Source organism: Hydra vulgaris, chromosome 09 (assembly GCF_038396675.1).
Source record: "Hydra vulgaris chromosome 09, alternate assembly HydraT2T_AEP".
Lineage (NCBI taxonomy): Eukaryota > Metazoa > Cnidaria > Hydrozoa > Anthoathecata > Hydridae > Hydra > Hydra vulgaris.
In genome coordinates, this window is record NC_088928.1 from 42,027,992 (window position 1) to 42,049,371 (window position 21,380).

A 21,380-nucleotide genomic window follows, 5' to 3' on the forward strand; every position below is an offset into this window, starting at 1 on the left:
CTAAATTATTAAAGTATTTCGATATTATTTTTATTTCGGAGCACTGGCTGCTAAACATCGAGAGTTTTCTGTTAGATAATGTTGCATTACTAACACATAATGTTATCTTTCATGCGGCAGACCGTATGGAGGAAACGCATTCTTTATTAAAAAAGGTATGTCGTCTTTTCATGTAATACATGAGGATGAAAACATTCTTGCAATAAAAGGCACAATAAACAAGCGTCATTTAATTTTTATTGGGGTTTATCTTTCATGCTGTCGTAACAATAATGAATCGTACGATAAATATTCTTCTCAATTACATACAATTACTTCAATCATGAACAACTATGAGGATGAAGCAGAATTTATTATATCTGGAGACTTTCAGTCATTTCCTTATAAAATATATGATTTAGAATTTCGTAACAACAAAACACGAAACAATCTTTCAAAACATCTCACAAACTTTATTAAATCAAACGAGTTGGTTTTTGTCGATATAGTCAATGGTGCTGGTCCTACCTACACCTATCAACATAAAACTCTTTTAAATTCCTCTTACATTGACCATATAGCATCTTTAAAAGATACAAAACTATGTTTTACAAATTGTCAAGTTATTCCCCCTTAACCGTTTAATAATAGTGATCACCTTCCGGTATCCATAAGTATCAACCTTAGAGGTAGCAGCTTATCTAACGAAATAAATAATACAATGGAAAAGTATGATTCAGTTCCAAAACATGCATGGAAGAATGAAAAGTTTATTGATTTTTATAATCATAATCTATCTATAGCATTTAGCAATTACACATTTATAGATGAAAAAATAGAAGCAGAAATTAAAATCACATGTTCCAAAATCAAAAATGCAGCTCTCTTGGCAGTTAAACAGTGTTTTGGACAATAAGTGACATGTAAGTATTCAAAACCTTGGTGGACACCAGAGCTTAAAAGATGTAAAGATAACCTATCCTTTCACTATAAGCAATGGCAAAAATCCGACTATAACAAGTCAGTAGAATGCGTAGTCTACAAAAGATATATCTATTCCCGAAAAAACTTCCGTAAAGCTGTTAAAGCAGCACATAACAAAAAAATCTACGAAAAAACTAAAAATATCGAATACCTACGCAATACTAATCCTCAAAAGTTTTGGGACAATGTTCGCAAAATAAAAAACAAAAATAATACTCGACTCTTTACAATTAATAAATTGCAAAACAAAAATGAAATCGTTGAAGAATTTAGCCATCATTTTCAAAAAATACTTAATACGCCGCAATGTACAAATAACGAATTTATTCCTCAACAAACTCCACATATAAGTAAAGAGCCTAATTCAAAGTTTATTTCAACAGCTGATATTGAAAAATGTATTTTAAATCTTAAAAATAATAAATCCTACGATTGTTTTGGAATAAGTGCTGAACATCTTAAAAACTCTCGCAGTAACAATCTTCTAATGTTACTCGCTTCTTTTTATAACAGCATGTTAACAAATGGAAAGGTTCCCCAATGTTTATCAACAGCCACAATTATTCCATTAGTTAAGTCTTATAAAACATCACTGGAAAATCCAAATAACTACAGAGGAATCAGCATTCTACCTATTTTTACGAAACTTCTCGAATATCTTATTGTACACATATGTCCAGATATCACAGAGAGTCATTCACATCAATTTGGGTTTAAAAAAAATAGTTCTACCCTTCACGCAGAATTTCTTCTGAGTGAAACAATAAAACACTATAAACATAACAATTCACCTGTATATATATGCAGTTTAGATGCTAACAAAGCTTTTGATAGTTGTAACTGGGAAATACTATTTGAGAAACTATATTATTAGAAAAAAATCCCACTATCGGTAGTTCATACCATTTCATCGTTATATCGGGCAGGTACTGCTAATGTATCATATCTTGGATGCACATCAGAAGAGTTTAGGTTGTCTCAGGGAGTTTGACAAGGATCCATACTTTCGTCTCATCTTTACAATATTTATACTGAAAATCTTTTAGAGAAAATTGTCTCAGAATCCAAAGTAGGAACTTCAATAAATGGGGTATACACTGGTGTCATTGCGTATGCGGATGATATAATTTTGCAAAGTTCAACTATATCTGGTCTTCAAAATCTTATTAACATCGTCCAAAAGTATGTAATATCAAACTTTAACAAACTAAATGCAGAAAAAACAGAAAAATTTTTTAATATCTGGAGTAAGCTCGATCATCAATAACGTGATTTATGTTAACGACGCCCCTATTAAGTTTCAAAGCAATTTAAAACATCTTGGTTTCCTTTGGGATAATAAGAACAAAAATATGACGGCAACACTCCAAAAAACGAATATAAATGAAAGGGTAACGCAATTTTTATCTGTTGCAAAAGCTCTTATAAGAAACGGAATTCGCTTCTGCCAGCCTACTACGATTATTTATTTATTTAATTCCCTAGCAACTCCAACGCTATTATACGGACTAGAACTGGGTGGTTGCAACAATAAGTTTCAACAGAATATTGATAAAGTTGGACGATCTGTCTTAAAATCATTTTTTAATATTTCTAAGCATAGTAAAAATTACCTCCATTCTTTTTTCAAAGTAAACTCTGTATCAAACATTCTTATTCATAACAAATTAAACTTATTTATCAGGCTACTTAATGACCCCATATGTTACTCCATTATAATGACTCAGTTGCCGTGTATAAATAACCAAAGTTTATTTGTTGGTGAGATATGGCTAATATGCAAGCAATTTGGTATTAATATGTTGCAATGTATGATCGAGGGCAATAAAATTAAAACTGCACGCCCTAAGGAAGTGTTAGATGTCAATGTCGCCGCAATTTTAAAACAATCTGTCCAATTATGGAATTTAAATGAACAAAGACTTATATTTAGAACTTTGATGGAAGAAAACATTCCAAGAACATTCCAAGAACACACATAGCATTTTCTTTATTTGTTTTTCTTTTACCTATAATTTATGTAATTATTGGGTGTTTAATAGAATATATATATATATATATATATATATATATATATATATATATATATATATATATATATATATATATATATATATATATATATACATATATATATATATATATATATATATATATATATATACATATATATATATATATATATATATATATATATATATATATATATATATATATATATCCGTCGTTCACATATAAGTATTGCTTTAGCTTTGACGGATATAACCGTCATCCACTGTTAAAGGGTTAAAGAAATTTTCAAAACAAAACTGAAAATACAAAGCGAAGTAGTGGTTGAACGAGCTCATCGTATCGGACAATTTAAAGACAACAAACCAAGAACATTAGTTATAAAACTTTTAAACTTCCAAGACAAAAACAAAATTCTCAATGATGTAAAGTATCTTAAAGGAACTGGCCTATACATAAATGAAGACTTCGTTCAAGAAACAATATATCATCGAAGAAAGCTCTGGAAAGAAGTTAAAAAACTAAGAAGCGAAGGTAAATACGCCATTTTAAAATACGATAAAATATTTACACGAGATTTTAAAAAATAGCGCAACACACTTTTTACTGAGTAAACGCGTTCTAAATTTTACATTCTAAAATAATGGCAATAGAAAATAAAATAGATTTTGAAACGATGCGCTTAATGTCTTTGAAACCGCGAATAATATACTCAATGACGCTGATACGCAAATTTTTCAAATGTATAATTTTAAATCTCGATATTTTGAAACAGAAACTTTCAAAACTGAACTTGAAGCTTATAAAAATAATTTTACGGTAATTCACATAAATATAAGAAGCATAAATAAAAATTTTGACAAACTTAAACATTTCCTAATTGATTGCAATTATTCATTCAGTATGATTTGCCTAACAGAAACTTGGTGTTCTGATGAATCAATCCAAAATAACTCTAACTTTCAAATTTCAAATTATAAATTATTATCTTCTGAAAGGAAAGCATACAAAAAAGGAGGAGGGATTGCAACTTATGTTCGGAATGATCAAGTGATAAAAGTGAGAAAAGATCATTCCATTTCTAACCCCGATAGTGAGGTCTTTACAATAGAGATCATCAACTCCAAATTTAAAAATATTATAGTCTCTGCCTGTTATAGGCCACCTAAAGGTAATATTAAAAAATGCTCTAATTATCTAGAAGAAATTTTTCTTCAAATCAATAAAGAGCAAAAAAAGTTGTTCTGTATCGGGGACTTAAACATAGATTGTTTAAAATACAAAGAGTGTCCGATCACTAAATTATTTTTTGATAACATGTTTCAACATTGTATTTTACCAATTATTAATAAACCCACACGGGTAACCTCGAATACTATTTCTGCAATAGATAACATACTAACAAACTCATTTCTAGATACCTCCTTAAAAGCAGGAATAATAAAAATTGATATAACAAATCATTTTCCAATTTACTTTACAATAAAACATGATACAAAAATAAATAATAACTCGAAAAAAAAAATTTATAAAAGAAAAATAAATAAAAATTCGGCAGTAGATTGGGTTAAAGTGTATCAAGAATGTAACCTTGGGAACACAAACTCTGCATATAATACTTTCACAGATTTTTTTCTTAAACACTATAATAATCATTTTCCAATCAAAGAAAAAGAAATAAAAGTAAAACATTTAAGCTGTCCATGGATCACCAGCGGAATCAAAAAATCTTCAAAAACTAAACAAAGACTATATGTTAAATATTTGAAAAACAGAAATGAAGAAAACCTTTCTACTTATAAACAATATAAAAATCTTTTCGAAAAAATGAGAAAACATTCTAAAAAAGCGTATTATTCTAAATTACTTCAAAAAACAAATGGAGATACCAAAAAAACATGGAACATCATGAAAGAAATAATCGGAAAAAAGTATATAAAAACAAACAGCTTACCAGATAGAATTATTATAAATGAAATAGAACACAACGATAAGAACTCTATTGCCGAACAATTTCTTCGCAAATATTGGCCCTAACATGGCGTCTAAAATTCAAACCGCAAATAACTCCTTTGAAAATTATTTTACTGATCTAAATAGCGAACTAACTTTCAACGGATTAAGCTATGAAGAACTCTAAAATGCAAAAAACTCTTTAAAAATCAACAAAGCACCAGGAATTGATGAAATTTGTAGCAATATTGTAATGAGTATCTTTCCGATAATAAAGAAACCCCTCTTCGAAATATTCAAATCTTCAATTACAACAGGAACCGTTCCAGAGAAATTGAAAATTGCAAAAATTGTACCTATATATAAAACTGGAGGACCATACTTACTAAACAATTACAGACCAATCTCAATTCTTCCTGTATTCTCAAAACTCCTCGAACGAATAATTTATTATAAATTATACCAATATATAACAAACAGCAACATCTTAAATACAAAATAATTCGGCTTTCAAAAGCAACATGCAACCGAACATGCAATCGTAGATCTTGTAAATAGCATCAACTACTCATTTGTTCATAAAGAATTTGTTTTAGGAATCTTTATAGATTTATCGAAAGCATTCGATACTGTTGATCATGCTATCCTGCTCAAAAAATTGGAAAAATATGGCGTAAAAAATGTTGTATTACTCTGGTTTAAAATTTTTTTGCTAAACAGACAGCAATGTGTTAATACTGATGAAAATATCTGTTCAAAATTGCTTAAGATTAAATGTGGCGTTCCCTAAAGTTCCATTCTAGCTCCCTTATTGTTCTTAATATACATTAACGATCTTCCGAAAGTCTTAAACAAACTTGATGTAATAATGTTTGCAGATGATACTAATTTATTTTATTCATCTCAGTCTATTAAAGAACTCTTTGAAACAACGAATATCGAACTTGAAAAACTTAATATCTGGTTAAAATCTAATAAATTATCTTTAAACACAGAAAAAACAAATTACATTTTATTCCATCCCAACCAAAAAAGAAAAAAAATACCTAATATATTACCATTGCTAAAAATAGAAAACAAAAATATTGAAAGAACCTCAATAACAAAATTTCTAGGTTTACTAATTGACGAAAATATTTCATGGAAAGCACACATTGACTAATTAAATACTAAAATAACCAAAAACATTGGCGTGCTATACAAAGCTAGACCAATGTTATCCCAAGAAAATCTAAAACATCTTTATTTCTCATTTATACAGACCTATTATACATATGGTAATATAGCATGGGCAATACCAATAAATCCAATTTGAAATCACTTTATCGACGTCAAAAACATGCCGTTAGAATTGTCTATAAAAAAGACAAATTCACTCATGCTGAACCTTTGTTAAAACTCCTTAATGACTAAACGTCTATAGAATAAACATTTATCAAAACTTATTGTTTATGTTGAAATTTAAACTCGGGCTTGTCCCATCACATTTCTCAAATGATTTCTTTAAAAGCAATAGAAATAGATATGACACTCGAGAAGTAGGAAACTTTAATATACCGTTTAGAAAAACAAAACTATCGCGTTTCACATCTCTATAATAAACTGATATCCAGAAATGCCATAATTACAAAATTAGATAACCTAAATTTTTAAAAATCTTACTAAAAAAATTCGTTTTAAATATAAACAATTATATGAACTTACACTAAACTAATACTGAAACTAGAGCCAAAATTAACGTTGAAACGAAAATCCCAAAAAACTTCAATAAAAAATATTAATATAAAAAATATATAAATCAAAAATAACTTTATTTATGCCTAATCATATATTTATGTGTACAAAATCTAGCATTTATAAATTATTTATTATCTTACATTTTATTATATGTGAATCCAATATAAAATGAACTACCGTTATATTTTATAAAACTAGAAACATGTAAAAACAAAAATACAAAAATTATTACTAGTACAAGCGGTTTCTTGATGACAAGACCATCTGGTCTTCCGCAAGTTTCCCGCGTTCTTTTAATAATAATGATACCCTGCAGTTATATTTTTTGTATTCTATAAAGTTGTGAGATTTTATTTTTTCTCTTACCATCATATATTTTATAAACATTGTAAATTTGTATCAGTTATATAGATAGAATCACAACATTGTAAAGATAAAAAGGACAAAAAAAAAAAAAAAATTCTAAATAAAAACAAAGCTGGTTTACATCAACAGTTTAATAAAATAATTTTATTTAAAGGCATATAAAGATTTTTTAAATTAGAAAAGAAAGTAAAATTGTTCAGTTTTTTTTTTAAATATACATATTTTATACCTAAATAGAAAAACTATATTTTATCTAAACATGTTTTTACTAATTTATTATTGCTCTGTTTTTTAAGAACATTGAGCATTCTATTTGTAGAATACACTAACATAATTTATATAAATATATATATACAATTATTAGATAAAATATATATATATATATATATATATATGTAATTAATATAAGATATAGTGGTAACAATGTTTTTATAATGTACCTACATATTTTAATCCATGTCCAGTTTTTTCAAATTATATAATAATTTCGACGGTTTCTTTCCATGGCAGTTAACTTATTTCTACAATAATAAATTTACATTGACTACTTTAAGTTTACTATTATAAAAACAACTTTCAGATAAAAAAAAATTAAAACGACACTAACTATACTAAAAAAATTTTGTGGCATCCTTTTTTTTAATAAACAAACTTAAATAGATCAGGCTTATCATTTTATGTTTATAATTTCTTGCAAAAACTTTATTTATGATGTTTTGCCAGTATTCAATATGGCTTCCACAAAAAAAAAAAACCACCTCACATTTCGTAACGGAATTTTTACGGAGCTAGACCTCTATGTAATATATCATTGATATATGTACACTCCGCTGCGCTTATCCCTATTTATTACAATTTTCTTCTATTCTTTATAAATCCGAATTAACGGACGTGAAGAACGCTCAACGTCGGAGAAGGGGTTTGACATGAATAGTATTTTACTACCGCATGGTAAGTGCAAAATTATTACTTGAACACGTTTTTTTCCTGTGTTTAAATTAACTTAAATTCTATAAACATTTTTATTTGTCTATTTTATTTACATATTTGAAATTATCATTTAAGTGACCATTAATATTGAGATGAACACAAAATATATGTAGGTTATTTTTATTATTGACTAATACTTTATAAAATATGAAACTCAGAAAATAAAAAATATATTCAAAATAATCTGGAAGAAATTTCATATATGTTGCAAGAAAATATATAAATTATCAAGATACAAAGTTTGAACAATTTTTTTGATTAATCAATTTTAACGATTAATGAATGAAGTCACTTAAACAATTTTTAAAATCAGAAAAATGAAATACTATTAAAAAATGTGATATTAAAAAATTAGGCAGGAAGATATATAAAAAAGAAGATCTTGAAACATTTTTAGCAAAAAAAAAGTTCAAACCGCTAAAATTTATAAATAGTTTATGATAATTTATGACAAAAATTAAAATACAAATACCTTTAAAATTAGTAATTAAAAACAGAATATATGTATAAAAAATCTCAAATTATAAACAACACCCATTATAAACAAAAAATGTAAATAAATAAATAAAAAATAAGTTAGGTACAGGAAATACACTTCTATTGGTTTTTTGTTTGTTAATATCAATACGTTATCAAATCCTATAAATAACTAAACTTTGGATTAATTTCTTCAGGAATAGATTCTCTAATACTTGATCTAGTAGGATCGTAGCGAGCCCATGCAACATCGTCACTCTCGTGCGTTATATATCGCTTGCCAACAAGCTTTTCAAGACAGCGTAATTCCAAATAGGTTTCATGATCCTAAGTTAAAGCATTAATTTTTATACATTAAAAATCGTGAATCTCGTGATAGTGAATTGTAGCATTTTGATGTTTTCAACAATATACTTTATTAATATTACTATCATTTTAAATCACCTGCATCCACACATGAAGCAAGGCTTGCTGACACGTCAGTCTGCTTTTCATCTTTACTTGTAAAAGCTGGTTAATCAAGTCTTGTGCTAATATTTCATAATTAAAAAAATGTCATAATTGTAAGATCTCATGTTTAATAAAAAATCGAAATCTAAATATTTTATAATCAAACTAACCGTCTTTTGAAATTTCAGCCCAAGGATTTGGTGGATACATGAAAGCAGCATTTTTTATTTGGTCTGAGATATCTTCTTCTTCGTTAAACGGAAATGTTCCACTAACACTACAAATAAGAACAAAAAAAAAAAAAAAAAAAAAAAAAGAATTAAACAATAACTCAAAAAAAAGTGATCAAAAAACGTTAAAAAAATATTAGACTATTAAGTTGGCTACAAAAATAAATCTATTGACTGGCTGGAAAAGGAAATTTTGTTCGAGGCGTAAACGATACTTTTTTTTGTTCGAGTAGTAAACGATACTTTTTTTTGTTCGAGTGGTAAACGATACTTTTTTTTGTTCGAGTGGTAAACGATACTTTTTTTTGTTCGAGTGGTAAACGATACTTTTTTTTGTTCGAGTAGTAAACGATACTTTTTTTTGTTCGAGTGGTAAACGATACTTTTTTTTGTTCGAGTGGTAAACGATACTTTTTTTTGTTCGAGTGGTAAACGATACTTTTTTTTGTTCGAGTGGTAAACGATACTTTTTTTATTTAAAAAAAAAAAGACTTTTATAGCTTTCTATTTTTTTATAAACGTTAAAAAATCTTTTAAACTTTATTATTTTAAATATATTGACAAAGTTAAAAATTTAACTTTTATATTAGTTGATTCAGACAACTTCATTATTTTATAATTATAGACAGCTTTAAAAAGAACATAAAATACAATATAAATTGTTATTTTGCTCTACTCCTTTCTGTGGTGACATCTTCAATACTTTCAATATCAACTGATTTCTTTTTAATGATAATATACGCTATCCTTCAAAACAAAAGGAACTTTAAAAGAAAATCCATTTCTAGGAAATAAAATCGTTTAAAATAATTATAAACCGTTTTTAATTTAAAAACTTTTTTTGTTACTATTTTAAGAATAAGCAATAAAAGTGGAATATTTGTTTTATAAGTTTAATCTTGCTGCAGTTTTATTGGTTTATTTTTATTTCAATATATACTTTGCAATAGTTGCTTGCACTATATTTTACTTAAAATAACAGTTTTTTGTATTAAAATTGAAGCGGTAATTAGTGCACAATAGTGTTTTTATAAATTTCAACACATGTTCCCTTGGAGAATTATGTAGGCACTGAAAGACTTAGGGATCTACTAATTATATTAACTAATAAAACTGTTAATAAAAAAAAAATTAGTTTTTTTATAAACATTCATGTGTTATTAAATGAAAAATACTTTACAAACAAAAATCATTTTTCTTACCTAACATATATAATAACACCAACAGACCACATATCTAATGATCTATTATATTTTTTATTACTTAAAACTTCTGGTGCAAGATATGCTGGAGTACCAACTACAGAACGACGAAACGACTCCCGACCAATAATTCGAGAAAAACCAAAGTCACATAGCTTAATCTATTTACATAAAATAAAAATTTCAAAACTATGTATAAAGTATAATAGTAAAATCAAAACAAATAACTTAACTTTTTACAAACACAGAAGGCTTTTCGTATAAAATCTGTGTATAAAATTTTACAAATTTTTAAAACCTTTAAATTTGAACTTCCTTTAAGAGCTTCAAAAGCAAATAATTAAAATTTTATATATATATATATACTATATATATATATATATATATATATATATATATATATATATATATATATATATATATATATATATATATATATATATATATATATATATATATAATATTTATAACAGTGATGTGGAAGATATTGATTCTTATGAAAAACAAAAAAGTAAAAATAATGAGAAAATAAATACTCGCTGAACACCAGGCAACTCAAAAAGCCAGCGGGCAATTAAAATTAAAGAACTAGTTGGTTTCAGTCACATACACACACACACACACACACACACATATATATGTGTATATATATATATATATATATATATATATATATATATATATATATATATATATATATATATATATATATATATGTATATGTATATGTATATGTATATGTATATGTATATGTATATGTATATATATATATATATATATGTATATATATATATATATGTATATATATATATGTGTATATATATATATATATATATATATATATATATATATATATATATATATATATATATATATATATATATATATATATATATGTATGTATATACATATACAATCTGTAAATAATGCTAGTACTTGGTTGGAAAAGTTTTTGTCACAATGACAGAATTGCATCCACAAGTCATTAAATTAACCAAACTAATTGAAACATCACTTGGTATTTTTTTACAAGTGAGTTCAATCAATTCAAACAAATCCTGTTGATTCGTTGGTTTAGAATCACTAATCTTTCTCTCAATATGCTCCTAAAAATGTTTGAAATGGTCTAAAGACTGTGATTACCATTTCCAGACTCAAACTTTCTTATGTGAAAAAAATTTCATGACTAGTTTGGATGTGAACATTGGATTATTGGATTATTACAATTAAAGCATGACCAAACTATTACTGAGCCACCATCATGCTTTACTTTAGAAACTTGGTATTTAACATCACTTTGGGGACCTATTGAACATATTTAATACAATCAAAGCTAAATGTATTGAACTTTGAATTATCACTCCATAATTTTTTTAACCATTGCTGTGGTATTCAATTTAAATGTTATTTTTAGTAAATTTCAATTTTACTTTTATACATATATATTTACTTTTTTTAAAAAAAGGTTTTTTAACAGAACTAGAGTAAAAAAAATTGTTTTGTTATAAGCAAAAATTTACAGTTTCATAACAGCATGAAATTTGATGTGACTGTGAATTCTCTTTGAATTTCTTTGGCTCTCTTGTGGAGGTCTGCTTTTAACAATCTCACTACAACATTATGTTGGTAAGAAGTTGTTGATTTTGGTATTTGTGACTTAGCCAAGGCATATAAACAATTTTGTTATTAAAAAACTTTTAATGTATGACCAACTGTTAATCATAGAATGTGCATTTCCGTTGAAATCTGTCAGTCTTATTAGTTGCTTACAAAATTAACTTTTTCTCAGTCTTCCTTAAATATTTATAATGTCCCATGATTATGTCCCATATGTCATTATGAACTTTTGATTATTGAATGATTTTATAAAAATGTGGATTCAGAAAAAAAAGTTTAAAAGTTGATGGAATCTAGTTTGTCCAATAACTTTTAAGTCAATCATTTCGATTGTTTAAATAAAATTTTGGATAATAACTTTGTTTTTTTTAACTGAAATTTCATTAAAAAATAACTTATTGAGAAAATATAACAAATCTGTTTGTGCAATTACTTTTGGACACTACAGTATATACAGGAGAAAATAAATATATTTATATAATATATGTGTGTGTGTGTGTATATATATATATATATATATATATATATATATATATATATATATATATATATATATATATATATATATATATATACATACACACATATATATATAAAAGTTAATTGATAAGCTTGATTTTATTTTATTCATAAATTTAGACGCACAAACAAAAAAGTCTTTTATCTTGTTAATTGATAGTTATTTAGTAGTTTTTTTCCCATATTTCTCATTAATAGGCCTAAATTAATTGATTTTATCAAAAAACCTTATATAAATGACTTACCTGGAATTAGTTAATCATTATTTAATAAATGAACAAAAGTTAAGTTGGTTTTGCACTAAAAAGACACGAAAAATGGGCAAAAGACGTATTGATCAAGGTGAAAGATGGCAAATTATTGCTCACATCAAGGAAGGAACCAAAAGTAATAGAGAAATCACCAGGTTAATTGGAGTTTCTGAGAAATGCATTTGGATAACAAAGCATAACATTCTTCACACTGGTGGTACCAGCGAGAAAACGAGGTCAGGTAGACCCTTGTCAACCACCACAAAGAACGATAGTGCCCTTTTTAGAGCTGTCAGAGCTAATCCAAGAACTAGTTACAAAGAATTGACCACAGAATTCAATACAACGCGAAATACATCATTTCTCAAAGCACAATCCGCCGAATACTTATCAAATACAAGATTGGAGTCTACTCTGCTTTGAAAAAACCGCTCTTGCGCCCATATTATAAACAAAGGAGACTAAAATGGTGTCGTGAAAGAAAGCATTGGACAATAGAACAATGGAAAAACACTATGTGGAGTGATGAGAGTAACTTTGAGCTTATCAATTGCAAATCTAACATAACAGTCAAAAGAATGACTCACGAAAAGTATTACGCCAGGTACATTAGACCGACTATACAAGTTGGAGGAGGCTCGATATGAATCTGGTCATGCTTCAATTGCAAAGGTGTTGTTATATGTCAAACATACACTGGAAGAATCAACTCCAGAATATACGTAGAAGTACTGGAAAACAACCTAATTCCATCAATTGACCTGCTTATGCTCAATGATAAACCATGGAAACTTCAACAAGATGTCGCTACTGCACATACTGCATACTATACAAAGGAGTGGTTCAACAATAATAATATCAAGACAATACCGTGGCCTCCATACTCACCTGATTTGAACCTGATTGAAAACATTTGGACTTGGATTGACCGTGAATTGGCAAAGGTTCAAATTTCCACACTTAGCCAGCTGAAGGACATCCTTAAGGACAAAAACCTTGTTGAGTCTATGCCTAGAAGAGTTCTTAGTTGTATTAAAGCAAAAGGCGGATACACAAAATATTGATTGGTTCATAAATTACGCCTCCTAATGTATCGTGCGTCTAAATTTATGAGTAATTTTTTTTGTCTAACTTTTTTAATACCATGTAGTTGTACCTAAGTATTACTTAGTATTTGTACTTTTTTTTAAATTTTTTTTAAATTTTATATTCTGTATGTATTTATCTAATGAATAGAGAAAAAACTAAACCGAAATCTTTTTCCGTTATTGTTTTATCGTTAAAAAACTAAAAATTTCTATTCTCAAATATGAGTGCGTCTAAATTTATGAAAACCACTGTGTGTATATATATATATATATATATATATATATATATATATATATATATATATATATATATATATATATATATATACACACACATATATATACACACACATATATATACACACATATATATACAACCCTCGGAATTAGGGTCGGCATGAGGCAATGCCGACCTGAAAGTGTTTGAGGTTGGCAAAAAATTGCCGACCTCTTTTCTATGTTTTAGGGTAAGACCTTTGTATCAAATAATTTTTGCTGACCTCTAAAAGAGTGAGGTCGGCAAATTATTGCCGACCTGATTTTTCCTAATTCCGAGGGTTGTGTATATATATATATATATATATATATATATATATATATATATATATATATATATATATATATATATATATATTAGGGCTGTCCAAAAAAAATTTTTTTTTTAGATTTGATTGCATAGTTGTTTATTTTGTGCCATTTGACATAGTAATTAACTGTGCAAAAAATCTTTCCAATCAGATAATGTTTAGGGGGTGCTCAATGACCATAAAGTTTTACGAAAAATGTGAAAAACATGGAAAAAGTAACAAAGTTCCACAAATTTCTAAAACCCGGTTAATTAGATTTTTCAGATTTGATCAGTTTTAATTATCTCTAAATATTAAATTCTGAATACAAATTACAATCCACATCCACTTTAGACTGGTTTATTAGCAGAGAAATTAATGAAATAAAATACTGCAATACGACTAAAGTTCTGCGGTTTTTGTTATATCAGAATTTTTCCAAAATAAAACACTAGGATTTTTGACTCTTTGTCATTGATTAAAATACGAATTATAAACAAAAAAACATATGAGCAATTAACATTTAATTATCGTAATGTTATAGTTCGTGCAATGTTAATGCTAGCGAGGACTATAACTCTTCAGAGTACACTTTCTGGCATCTGGCACTCGCTTTCTGTGATCCTCAACCACCTGAATTAACCTCTGCATTTCAGATTCATTCCTTGTAATTGATTCATTAAACATCGACATTAAAGCCACAGATCGTTCGGCAGCATCATTTACTACTTTCAATGAATATACTAAATTTTTTCCTTCTTGGTATTCTGGGGAATCATTCCAGGTAGCTGGATCGTTGTTGAACAGAAAATCAATATCAACCTTCATAGACCGCAACGCACTTGCTGAAACTGATGTCACCAGCATGTTCAGAGATTTCTTCTCTAGACTTTCAATGTTCTTTAATTTGATCAAGCTTTCAGACCAGTTCTCACCGTGAAATTTCATGTTGGAAATCATTTTTCGCTTCTCTTCCGTTTGAAGTTTGTTTGAAAACAAAGCTAGTGGGACCAATTCTGGCGAAAGGTACCACAAATGGTTTTGAAAGTTCTTGACTGCTGCTTCCGAAATCGTTTTATTCACAACTGCAAACTGCTTAAGTTGCTGAAACAGAAACAAGTCATTAACTGGAGCATCGCTGGCATTTGTGCATGATATCCAAGATTTTACATAAACCAGACTAGCAAATAAGCAAAATTCACAGAGATTTTTTTCCTCTTTTGTGGTCAACTTGAACTCTTCACGAAATAAATAAATCTTAAAACAATAAATAACCTTGGCCATCCAGCGAGCCATGTGATAAGCACCAGGGATCTAGAAATGATAATGAAATCTCTGGAAAAGAGGTATGTTGGGACCAGATGATGGTCCAAATAGTGATCCAAACACTCCTGCTACTATGATCTCATGAACATGGTGTCTGCAAGCGAAATATAACAAATTTCTACCTATATGTTTCTCTAGAACTACACATGCACCATTTTTGGAGCCAGTGTTAGAGGCTGTAGTATCAAAACTCATTCCAATAACATCACCAATTATGTCCCAGAAATTAAGCAGATGAATAACTGCTTTTGCTTGGGCTTCTCCAGTTCCAGCTGATAGTTTTGCTATTCCAAGTATTTTGTCAACATTGTGACCTGTCACACCTACAGATAGCCGGTCAACATTTGCTTTAGGGGCTGCAGAATTTGTACGATCTATCATCAGTTTGCCATCCCAGTGGACGATTAATGGTGGTTTGTCCAAATCGCAGAATTCAGTTCGAACAGTGGCTTCAATATTTGATCGATGATAGGTTCGTTTTCTACGGACTGTAGAACGTGACAATGATCCATCATCGAGGTTCTGTCCACCAGCCCTTGCAATTGCTGCTGCTAGTATAGTAAATTTTGTGTCAGATAGATTAATTCTGTCTAATGTTGATGAAACATCAGGCGAGTCAAGAATTGTATCTAAGATACATTGTCGTTTTGGAGTACTTGCTAAACTTGATTCAGCTGACCCTAAAGAACTTGCTTTACTGACTTGTTGTCTGTAATAAACAGGGATTTCTATCTCAAAATCTCTACCAACCATTTTGTCATTATCAACAGCATCGTTATCGTTGTCATCACTATAACTTTCGTCATGTAAAGGTTCAATAACAGGAACTATTGCACTCGTACCAGATTGTCTTTGCTCTTCTTTTAGCTTTCGTTCTCTCTCTGCTTGTTTCCTTGCTTCATTTCTTTCTTCTAATTTTGAAAGTTCTTTGTCCTCTCCAAACATCACCATTTTTCTCTGACATCTCTGATCCAATAAAAATTCTTTATCTTCTTCAATTCTGATCATGGTTTCAGCATCCTTGTGGGCAATGTCAAAAAGTAGGCCAATGGTGTCTGTAAATGATTTCTCTCTCAATTTCTGAGAATCTGGATTTTTTTTATTTTATTAATTTAAATTCCTGGACTAAAGTTTTCAACTTTAAGACTACATTCGGATGAAATGCTGTCGGAATACGGGCTTTATTCCAAATAATAATCAGTTCATCAACAGTTGTTTTAAGACTTTCAGGCACTGACTTTTTGGTTGAATTAAGATGATAAAAAAATGTTTTTAAAACATCAGATGTTAAGGGAAGAACTTTATCTGGAAGATTTGGCTCTGGTTGTCCAATTAAAAAGATTTTGGTTTGAAGTCGTGTAGAGATAGCAACACGAGATGATGCTGCCATTTCAATGATAACTGAAATATTATGAGAAAATCAAAACTCAATACCATATTATACAAACTTATCATTCAGTTGTTGGTTTATGCAGCTGCAGCAATATATTATAATAATTATTACTAAAGAAATTAAATAAATATTTTCAAATTAGAAATTATTATTATCTGCACTTAATAACAAACAATACACTACCAGACTACCATGCTAGTTTTCTGTAATAGGTTACTAAGGTTAGGTACTATCAAAATATTAATACATTTGTTGTCAAACTGAAATTCCAAATAAAAATAATATTTATACTTGTAAACCTTTTTATTCTGTTTGAACAAATTCTAAATTGAGTTAAGTAATAGTATTAAAATTATGAATACAAATTTTAACAAAATGATATAAACACAGTTGTTTTAAACACTAGCAGACATTTTTTAGTCTGGTGCCCTGATGACAGTTAATCTGCTGCACTTTAATTAATCTATATAGCACGCAATCAGACAATATTTCAGTGGAAAAAATCTAACTAACCAGGTTCTAGAAATTTTTGGAACTTTGGAACTTTTTACACGTTTTTGACGTTTTTCGTAAAACTTTATGGTCATTGAGCACCCCCTAAACATTATCTGATTGGAAAGATTTTTTGCACAGTCAATTACTATGTCAAATGGCACAAAATAAACAACTATGCATTCAAATCCGAGAAAAATTTGTTTTTCCTGTGTTCACATGAACAGCCCTAATATATATACAGTATCGGACAAAACAAGTGCAACCAAATAATGCTAATTTAGTTTCTTTATATAAAAGTGCTGCATTTTTTCAATTTAGAGAAATAACTATGTAACTGTTTAGAGACAAAGTTCTTCAAGTTTTATTCATCACAAAGTTCATTATTTGTACACAAAAATTAATAAATTAATCAAAAGTATTAAAAAAAGTTGATTTCCTTCTGGACAAAACAAGTGCAACTCAACAAAATGTTGACAAAGCTGTATTTCGCTATCAATATTTTGTGGCGAATCCTTTGTTGTCGATCACAGCCTTGCATCTTCGAGGCATAGATTCGATCAGGTGATCAATGAAACTTTGTGGAATCGCTGCCCAGGCCTTTTGGATTTGTTCAAACAGTTGATCCTTATTACAAACACCTTCATGATTAATTCTGCGGTTGACGAACTCCCACAGGTTCTCGATAGGGTTGAGATCCGACAACACATCCTCTGATTGTTCGGTCCGATACAGGCAACTTTAATTGCTTTTGTATCTCGACTGATGATATCCAGGGATCCTTCTTGAAGGATCTGACAATCATAGAATCCTCTCTAGAAGTGGTGGAACGCGGTCTTCCACCTTTGTTATCTGCTGCCAACTTCCCTGTAGAACGAGATTTGGATCTTAGTCTTGATACGGTCCATTTTTTCACGCCATATTTATCACAAATACTTTTTTGTGATGTTCCACTTACATAATCGCCAATAAATTTCTTTCTTAGTTCCAATCCAAGACTGTCGGGAGCTATATTGTAAAATGAACCTGTGTGAACCTGTTCTGGAAGATTCTAGATGCTTCTTTTCGATGCTTCTGGAAGCTTCTGGATGCGTCTGGATGCTTCTGAATGTTTCTGGATATTTCTGGATGCTACTGGATGCTTCCAGATGCTTCTTCTAGAAACTTCTGGAAGCTTCTGCATGCTTCTGGAAACTCCTGGATACTTCCTTAAATTATTAAAAAACTTCCGTGACGTTGACACGGACCAGACTTAAGAAAATGAAACAAACCAAAAAAGTTGCACTTGTTTTGTCTGCTGCAAAATGGTACTTGTCAACGAAATTCTGCCTGTGTGCTGTCACCTGTCAGCTGATTGCTCATGTCATGGCATGCTATGACTCCAGACTCCTGAACTGTTTGCTGTGGCAGTATTGTTCGTTTCGTTTTTAAGACATGTAAAATTAGGAACACTTTTTAGCATTGTTCGATGTTGGTTGCAAATGTTTTGTCCAATACTGTTTTTATATATATATATATATATATATATATATATATATATATATATATATATATATATATATATATATATATATATATATATATATATATATATATATATATATATATATTTATATATATATATATATATATATATACATATATATATGTATACATATATATATATATATATATATCAGGCCTTGTTACGAGATTTCGCTGCGTAGCGAAAACGCGTAACGATTTTCTAAGTAACTCAACTCAGCAAATATATTTTGCATCGTTAGAAGTTATATTGCGTCACTAGCGTCTTTTCAAGTACCGCATTGTAATTAAAGTTATTTTATTAACGCGTTAAAAATCATACAAACAGTTTGTTTTTTTCTCACTATAACAAAAGTTACAAATAAAATCTAAGTTCTTATTTAAAAAAATCATTTTTATTATTTTTTTCAAATATGAACTAAATTTTATTTTGAAAAAATTTCTTTTTTTCATGAAACGTAAAATAATGTTTGTTTATTTTCTTAAGATTTTACAGTTGGTTTTTGGTTATTTTAAACAATAAAGAGTTTTTTTTTTTTGTTATTTATCAGTTACCGATAACATTTTCGTGATCATAATTTATTTTCATAAAGTAAACGAACGTCTTTAAAACTTTACGTTATTAAATTAACCATAAACAAAATATCTTATTAATAAAATATTTACATCAAAATAAATCGTGCATTTTTTAAACTACTATGACTAAAAATAATTTTTATATTTAAAAGGAATTTATATATTTAATTCCTTAAGATAAAACTTAAAACACTTTATTTTTTTTAACTAATCTTTAACAACAACAACAAAAATTATGAAACAAACTGTTTCTTTAACAAAAAATCTATTACTTTACAATTGCGGTTAAACGCTTTTACTAACGACTTTATTTCTTCTGAATAAACGTTACGTTACGTCACCTTAACGACAATCAAAAGATAATTTAAATATTCTAAAAGATATAAGTTTTTGCGTAGCGCAAAACTGCTGAACGCGTAGGCAAATCGCCTTTTCGCAAGCAAAATGCGAGCTGCGTAACGCTTCTTAACAAGGCCTGATATATATATATATATATATATATATATATATATATATATATATATATATATATATATATATATATATATATATATATATATAGATATATGAGAAAATATACCTGAGGAAAGCCTTCCTTAGATTCAATACCAGATAAAAGAACATTTTCAGGCTTTAGATCACAGTGCACTATGTCCATTTGATGTAGAAAATGTAGAGCTGTCAGAATCTTAAGATTAGATTAACAAATAACAATAATTACCAGATTAATGAAAATTTTTAATGAAAATATTTAAGCATAAGCAAAAAGCTTCAACTCACTTGATGGCATATAAACTTAGTTTGCTTCTCTGTTAGTCTGCCTAACTTGCTGCTTAAGATCATTTCCAACATGTCACCTTTCATTTTTTGCATTACAACAAATATCTAAAAAATACAAAACACATAGCCTTTTATCTTTTAAATAACAGTTTATAGAACACTTTGTTTATTTAGCCCATCATCAACAACTAAACAAAATAAACAAAAATATATTTTATTAAATAATTTATGTATAAATTCTAATAAATCTTTTATGTATATAAACTCATCATTTTATTTAGAGAGTCAAGATAACCATAACCTGAACCTAATCACTTTTATGTCAGTGATGTAACATTTCAGTCACAACTAATTCCTTTAAAGGAAATTACAACAAAAGTAGCAGTCAGTGACAATCAAACAATAACTAGGTAAAAAGATACTACTAATCTACAAAAATTTACCTAAATCTTCGTCGTTCATTTATGCACTAAATAAGCAGCAGAGCCGGTATGAAACTTTCTAGTTTATAAATACAGACCCTGTCTAGTAGTTATTTAATGTCATAGCAAATACTGAAGTAGCTCAAGTTGGTTACATAAATTCCAATGAATCGCAAGGCATTTTTATGGAATTGAATTTTTTATTTTTTGCAGGATTGCATGAAGTAAAAACTGGAGTATTGTATATCATATGGCTAAAACCTGTAAACTTGTATAAGGTTAGACTGTGTGTCCAACTTGCTTAAGGGGCTTAAGTAGAAATGGAACTGATAGTATTGTGCAGTTTTATTTGTCGTTCATCTTAATCAAGATTCTCATTAAGCAAGATGCCAAGGTAGTGGTTGACAATTTCAGCTAAGTATTACTGAGTATGGTTGATGAGTATATT

General features: G+C 28.3%; 2 protein-coding genes across 4 annotated transcripts in view; one reads left to right on the top strand and one right to left on the bottom strand.

The window, feature by feature from the left end:
- Nucleotides 1-3,876: 3,876 nt before the first annotated feature.
- On the top strand, nt 3,877-5,010 carry LOC136085482 (uncharacterized). The gene has a single exon (XM_065806793.1). The coding sequence runs from the start codon at nt 3,877-3,879 to the stop codon at nt 5,008-5,010; it is 1,134 nt and encodes a 377-aa protein (XP_065662865.1).
- A 3,117-nt stretch (nt 5,011-8,127) lies between these two features.
- The window catches only part of LOC100197180 (serine/threonine-protein kinase D1), a 43,986-nt gene continuing 30,733 nt past the window's right edge, over nt 8,128-21,380 (bottom strand). For 2 of the 3 annotated variants that reach the window (XM_065805762.1, XM_065805764.1), the window contains 6 exons: nt 20,511-20,615; nt 20,311-20,418; nt 10,379-10,539; nt 9,117-9,223; nt 8,941-9,026; nt 8,128-8,823 (listed from right to left, as the gene is read on the bottom strand). In XM_065805762.1, the coding sequence (XP_065661834.1) occupies nt 8,659-8,823; nt 8,941-9,026; nt 9,117-9,223; nt 10,379-10,539; nt 20,311-20,418; nt 20,511-20,615 (732 nt within the window). In that variant the 3' untranslated portion in view covers nt 8,128-8,658. Of the gene's footprint in view, nt 8,824-8,940; nt 9,027-9,116; nt 9,224-9,677; nt 9,924-10,378; nt 10,540-20,310; nt 20,419-20,510; nt 20,616-21,380 lie in introns of those variants that run through there. The other variant, XM_065805763.1, reaches the window with a different exon arrangement.